Source organism: Magnolia sinica, chromosome 2 (assembly GCF_029962835.1).
Source record: "Magnolia sinica isolate HGM2019 chromosome 2, MsV1, whole genome shotgun sequence".
NCBI lineage: Eukaryota > Viridiplantae > Streptophyta > Magnoliopsida > Magnoliales > Magnoliaceae > Magnolia > Magnolia sinica.
This window is the reverse complement of record NC_080574.1, coordinates 50,295,221-50,302,197: the sequence shown is the minus strand read 5'-3', so window position 1 is coordinate 50,302,197 and position 6,977 is coordinate 50,295,221. Positions and strand designations below refer to the sequence as shown.

General features: G+C 36.6%; 1 protein-coding gene across 1 annotated transcript; it reads right to left on the bottom strand.

The window, feature by feature from the left end:
* Nucleotides 1-4,771: 4,771 nt before the first annotated feature.
* On the bottom strand, nucleotides 4,772-5,396 carry LOC131228779 (auxin-responsive protein SAUR64-like). Its single transcript, XM_058224648.1, has one exon. It carries the CDS (start codon nucleotides 5,238-5,240, stop codon nucleotides 4,797-4,799), a length of 444 nt encoding a protein of 147 aa, XP_058080631.1. The 5' UTR covers nucleotides 5,241-5,396; the 3' UTR covers nucleotides 4,772-4,796.
* Between the last annotated feature and the right edge of the window lie 1,581 nt (nucleotides 5,397-6,977).

Here is a 6,977-nt window from a genome sequence, read left to right as displayed (position 1 = left end):
TGGCCACGGATAAAATGTCTTCTTTATTTACGATCCCTCCTTAGTGATTACAAGCATGCACTGTTCTAGGAATACCAAAATTACCGACAACGAAAAGTTGGTCAACGTTCCTCATGTGGCTCATTTTAAGTTACGTTCTAAATGGTGTCCTAAAACAAATGAAGAAAAATAGGAGATGACTTTTGTGCCTTATTTGAGTGCAGTTGACAGCTTAATGTATGCCATGGTTTATACAAAATCGTATATTTCATATGCAGTGGGTCTTGTTGGCAAATACATGTATAACTCTAGTAAGAAACACTAGGAGACAGTGAAATAACTACTTTGATATATTTTAGGTATGCAGGACTATATTTTAACATTTGAAAAATCAGGGGCCAAGCTAGTAAGCTATGTGGAATTAGATTATGTGGAAAGTATGGATAATAAAAGGTTGACTTTTGATTATTTGTTTGTGCTAGCGGGTAGAGCGATCAGTTGGATGTCAAAGCTTCAGTGTATGTTGGCTCTTTTCACAACCGAAAATGAGTATATGATGGTAATAAAAGCATTCAATGAAGTTGTTTAGTTCAGAGGAATGATAAATCAGTTAGGGCTTCAATAAGAAGCGGTGCCAATCATTTGTGAAGGCTAAACCATGATCAATTTGGCTAAGAATTTTGTTTATCACTCACATTCTAAACATATTAATGTGTGTCATCATTTTATTCGATAGGTGGTTGAGGAAGGAGGTATGACTCTAGCGAAGATTCACACAAGTATGAATCTAACTGACGTGCTTACGAATGTGGTTCCCATAGAGAAGTTTTGAAAATTCACTTGCGATGTAATGTGATTATAATGCTTACGCATGTGGAAGCTTTATAGAGCTAATAAATGAAGGATATGTCCTAAATGGGGTGGGGGGATTATGATCAATTAAAAAATTTCTTCTTTTAATACTCAATTACCTACTTAATCTAATATGCAATTAGACTAAACAAGACAATCAACTATAAGGCTACCAAGCCAATAAAGGGTCTAATCGCATAGACAAAATGATATAAAAATAAGCAATTAGTCTATAACATGATAGTGCACATGTGCGTGTGCGATGTGCTAACTATAAACTCCTAGCATTCATCTAATTATGCATACAAATAATTAGTCAACATTCAATCCCAAAAGCATAATTAAAAAATTATACAAATGACAATCCCAGACACAAGTATGTATAGTAGTTCGGTTTTTCTACTCCAATCTAGATGGATACATCAACCCATGAGTGTACCAGATTTAACTATCAGAGGTTTTAAATCAGTTTAACCTCTAACATTTACAATCCTAGATAAGGAAGGGCTCCCATAAGAGACTTTATGTGATTTTCTATAGCCTTGCAACAAACTTTGGTCCTACATAAGAACCTACTGACGTATACTCCTATCGGAGTCTCGAGTCTCCCTCAAGAGACTTTAGTTAGTTTTCCAATGATTAACCAATAACCATAGTCTTAATCCAAGGACCTATATTTACTCCTACTAGAGGCTTAGATGGAGACTAACACATACGCATCCGTGTCCGGTGGCCTACACAAGGACTTGATTTAGGCTTACACAAGAGCTAGTGTTCAACACAAGAACCTAGGGTTGGGCCTTACACAAGAGCGAAGGTGCTATATAAGAGCCTAGATTTATGTCCTACACACGAGCCAATATGTTACATAAGAACCTAGTCGAGTTTAAGTCACAAACTCGTACCCTCAATCCTACATAAAGAAAGATAGTATATAGACTCTTACACTTGACAACTTGTCAAATTGAACCCATTTTTTTGTACCATCTCAAGTTACATGATGGATGTTCTCTTGTGCTTCAATCGGCTCCCCATTTGCTCCCTCGATCATGATGTCAATACTTTACAAAGGCTCTAGTTACAAGATCAAACACTTTGCATGTAGTACTCCTTTATGGTGACTAAGGTGATGAGAGGTTGGTTAAATCTTTTACAACTAATGAAAAGTTGTAATTACTAAGGGATTCACCTAGATAGCTCTTATAGAGGATTTAGACAATGGTATACTTATAGAGGTTTAGTCTAATCTCTAGAAAATAGAGGAGTTCAATCACATATTTAAGGTGAAGGTTAGAATCCTCATTATTGTATTAATCTCAAGGAAGATGATTTAGAACTCTTTGGTTTAGATGCTTGGGACGAGAGATATGAACATGGATTCATCCAAGCTTCTATTGTACCAAAAACTGATCCAAATGCTGAAGAACCAAATGCCCTCTATAAGAACTTTGAATTCCAACGGTCAGAAAATAGGCATATAGCAAATCTGTCAATGTTATCGAAAGGTCTTTGATGCCATCGAGGTGTCATTTGATGTCATTGAAGGGTACCTCGATGCCATCGAGAAAATTTTATAATATGATATGTTTCATACTGGACATATCTGAGTTACCTTTCAATGCTATCGACTGGTCTTCGATGCCATCGAAGTGAACTTTCGATTCTATCGAAGGAGACCTCGATGTGATCGAGATTATCAGATGCAATGATTAATTCTTACTAAACATATCTAACTTTATGCTCGATGCCATCGAGAGAATCTTCGATGCCATCGAAGATCCCTCGAGGTCTGCTTGATGGAATCGAGCACCACTCGGAAACTGTTATTTTAGGTGTATGTTTTCATAACAACTTTGCACCTCTTCTAACCTTACTTATCATATTCCAATTATACTTCTAAAGCTTTGGGATGATCAACAAGGTTAATCTATTAAGACAAGATCATATAGAGATTTAAATACTGTTTTGGGTTAAGGGTAGGGTTACCAAGGCACCTCATTTATATATTCTTTGCTCATTGATGCTCTTGTACTGTGTCTTCAATTTTTAACTTCCAAAGGCACAACCGACTACATGACACAAAGAGTTTTGTTCATGTTGATTAACAAAGAAAATGCAGAAATCTATGCACTAATAAGTTCAAGTTTTGTTCAACTTCTCTGAGCTTGGCGAAGGCGTAAATGGAAGATATAGTGTGCATTAGAAGCAATGGTGGAGGTATATGGAGGGAAAAATTAGAAATGGTGATTGGTAAGGAGCTATGGGGAATGAAGATTGAAAACATTGTGGGGAATATTGTTATTAATGTCTTAAATTTTTCATGCAATCGACAGATCATTTGATGTCATCGACAGATCACTCGATGCCATTAAACAGATGTCGATGCCATCGACAGATGCTCAATCCCATCAAGACAATCTGAAAATACATGTTGCTTGTTGGGGATTTTGGTGTTACTACTCGATGGCATCGAAGGAGTTCAATTCCATCGATAGGTCTTCGAGGGGTGTCGATGTCATCAAAGGACCCATTGAGTGCGCGCACAGAGTTGCGTAAGTGCGGGATTTATTTCCTATTCTGGCTGTCATAGTATATATATTAGGTGTAATCATGATTTGGGAATAGGATAGGTGTATTAGGGCTTTCTAATTTGTTCCTAAGGGTTCATGGGTATATCTAATGTTTGAGGAAGGAGATTCGAGCCTTGTTCGAATTGGTAAGAATGTATCTCTTGCAATTTATGCTTTCATAGTGCCTACTCATTGCTTTATGTCATGGTTTTTTTTTTCACAAGGGTTTTTTTACGTAAAATTTGGATTATTTTTGTTTGGGCTTGGTTGGGCGATTGCTTGTATTTTGCTTGATTCATTTTTGAGTTCTTCCATGGTTCTCATACAATTAAATGCAAAGAACTAGTTTAAGACATTGCTTCCAACCACTTCGTGAAGTAGTTGATTGTTACTATTATGTACTCGTGATTGTTGGATGCTTTTGAGCTTTTTTTTTTTTTAATAATATGATGGCTGCCATAGTGAGCCAATAGTATCCAAGCCGTATAACCTTAGTTGCCATAATGTGACTACTCATCAATGATGAAAACAATAAATATTTTAATTTTCTTTTAGGTATATCTGCTATTTTTATTAGCCATGCATTTAAGTAACTTTTAAATTTTGTCATTAAGATATTAGTAGCATATTCGATTATCCCAATTATCCGACGCATATCCAGCTTCATTGAACAATATTCATCTCTCACTTCTTTGGATCCGAATATGTATCTGCATCCAATTTCGAAGACTAGTATTGGGTATGGATATTATAATATCCGATCCGTATGCAACCCATTACAGCTCTACGGAGAGAGTATACTCTCGAAAATTCAAAAAGTTCAAAGGCCTATTTTCCCAAATTAGTGTTTTTTTATACTTTTTTTATAAAAATCCGAACGTTTGAACATAATTACAATGGAGTTAATTCGGGTTCTGTTAAGTAAACATGATAAATTAGAACTTTTTATAGTCCACCCACGTCCTTTGGACATATGGTCAATCCAATCATTGATCTAGACCATCCAATTGCTCCATCACGAACTTCAAGGGCCATAGAGTAAAAAGACACACCGACCGTCAGGTCATCTATGAATGAAAGAAGTAAAAATAATCAATCTGAACCATCCATTTTGTACTGTAACTTTCCTACAGAAGATAATGCATCGATGAAATCACTCAATAAAGGATGATCTACATTGATCTGCTAAAAAATTGTGTAATCACACATTTACCACATACAATTGTATTTTAAGTCCTAAAAATTAAAATACCAAATAGTGTATAAGATTTTGTATTGAATCAAAATTGTGTGTACAAAACACACAAATATCAAGAGGAATGAAAATTCATCAGAACAAAAATAAAAAATTAAAAAATTAAAAAAAAAATCCTAGAAACTCATATGACAGCTTCTTTAGAAGGCATGCAGAAGCGTTTGTTGGTTGATCAGTCCATGTGCTAACGAAGCAGTAGAGCACCGACCACCACCTATGGAGAGAAGCAAAGCTTCTTCTACATTTTTAGATGCGGATACCCGAACCAACAGCAGAATGTACTCCATGAAAACTGCGTCACATGGTAAGGTGATAGGCCCGCTGCAAGGTAACCCAAATTCATCTTCAGACATTTTAAACAGCTCTTTGAAGACAGGGCTATTGAGATGTGCTAAGGGAACCACAAAACGCATTCCATCAGTCGTGTACACAACAAAATGACGCTTATCAGCTACCGCTTTGCAGTGTCTTCCATCCAATTTCGTAGAGGAAAGAGTTCTTGATATTGAGATTCTTCTCCTTCCTATGGCCGCTAACTTTTGCCACTTCCTTGCCAACTCAACAAGCCTCTTGGGGTTGATCATGGCTTATGGTATGGGCAAGAAAAGAAACTTTGAGAAACAAAGAAGGCTTTAGATTAGATTTCAAGGGATATGTGGTTGTGTTGTGTAAGAAGCAATAGAAGTGGTTAGTTATATATACCAAGGAACAGTAGAAAATAGACACTGCATTTGAATGTCACTCTCTATGTCAGGTGTTGGAGGATGCACCACCATGTGCTGATTGAATGAAATGGGAGTTTTTGGGAGGTGGGTATGTCTTGATTTTGTTGGTGAATCACATTGAATAACTTGGCAGTATCTTTCACTCTGTGGACCACCCAACAACATGCTGGTACGTAACTGTCAATGCAACATGATTTTCATTTGTGGTGGACCTTGTGACTATAGAAGACTATGACAAGTGAAGTTGATCTACTGCAATTTAGTTTATGTTTTCAAGTAGAACACTCCATGTCAATTGGGATAAACTGGGCCACTCCCTGCAAAGCCCAAGCGAGCTGTATTTGGGCTGAAGAGATAGCTATGGGCTTGAGCTAGCTATGCTTAGCTTCAGCTGTAATATTTAATTTGGCCAAGCTTAGCCTATGCGTGTAAGATTTCTATTAGGTGAGCCACACTTGATCAATTGTTTGGATGACTTGACTGTTTGATGTTTAGATTGAGCATGCCGGTGGAACCTATTATAGTTATGATCCTTTTAGATACGTAATGGGGAGGTGCACTCAAACTATGTTATGTATTCATGGCAGTAAAGTTGGACATTTAGTCTATTCAGTGTGGAGAAGACTCCCGAGGGAGTAGTTGTGATGGGTTGAGCTATTCCAGGATCCTTTTTCTATAATATGTTTTGCTTTTAAAATTCACACGAGCGAAAAGTAAGTTTTATTAAAAAAAAAGTTTTCAAAAAGGCTGTGAGGTATGAAATGCCATGTAGAAGAGGCTAAGTTTGTCAATTCATTGATCCACATCTAAATAATCTGACACATTTCAAGTATGTTTTTAAGATCTCCATACTTGATGCGTAGATGATTCATTATTCTGTATTAAGTTTTAAAATGCCTTCCAAAAGCATGGATTGCCAACTCATCTAAGTTATACCCAAGTTATCTGAGTTGGCCTGAACTCATTGGCAACCCGCAAGGGTCGGGACCACAATCACTACCCAATTCAACCCATGTCAATTCATTCCGTTTCACCATACTTAAGAAGTTAGCGAGGCCATATTACATGGTAAAACCGTCTTCTCAATCAATTCAAATCAGTACTACGTACCTCAACTGTATTGTAGTCCACCAATCCATAGCTGTGCAGGTCCAAACAATAATAAAGCCGCATCACATGCAGTAGGCCCTTCATTGTCAGCATCTTGCCTACTTTTCCCATTTTCTACTCAATATCAATGCCATCCATAGAATCCACCTCTATAAATCTCCTATCCAGCGATAATCAGATAAGATACCCAACAGATTTTCCAAAAGAAATAAATGTTAATGCTCTGTCAGAGTGTGATGGATAATACACTGCCACAGAAATTAGATACGTTGCATAGAAAGTCAAATTGAATAGTTTAAATTGTGGTTCTCAGTTTATATGTATCATGAACCAAAGATAACTTTTACTTGATTATCTGATCATTGCATTAGTTGACATTTCTTGGATGGCTAAAATTGAAAATTACTAAATAGTTCTAATTCAACAAATAAGTATCCCCGAATCGGAGGTTAGAATTGTACAACCATTCTTATTTTGAAAGAGACT

What these genes read in the sequence shown, in the direction of transcription:
- LOC131228779 (XM_058224648.1), bottom strand. Translation starts at nt 5,240, where the DNA reads ATGATCAACCCCAAGAGGCTTGTTGAGTTGGCAAGGAAGTGGCAAAAG.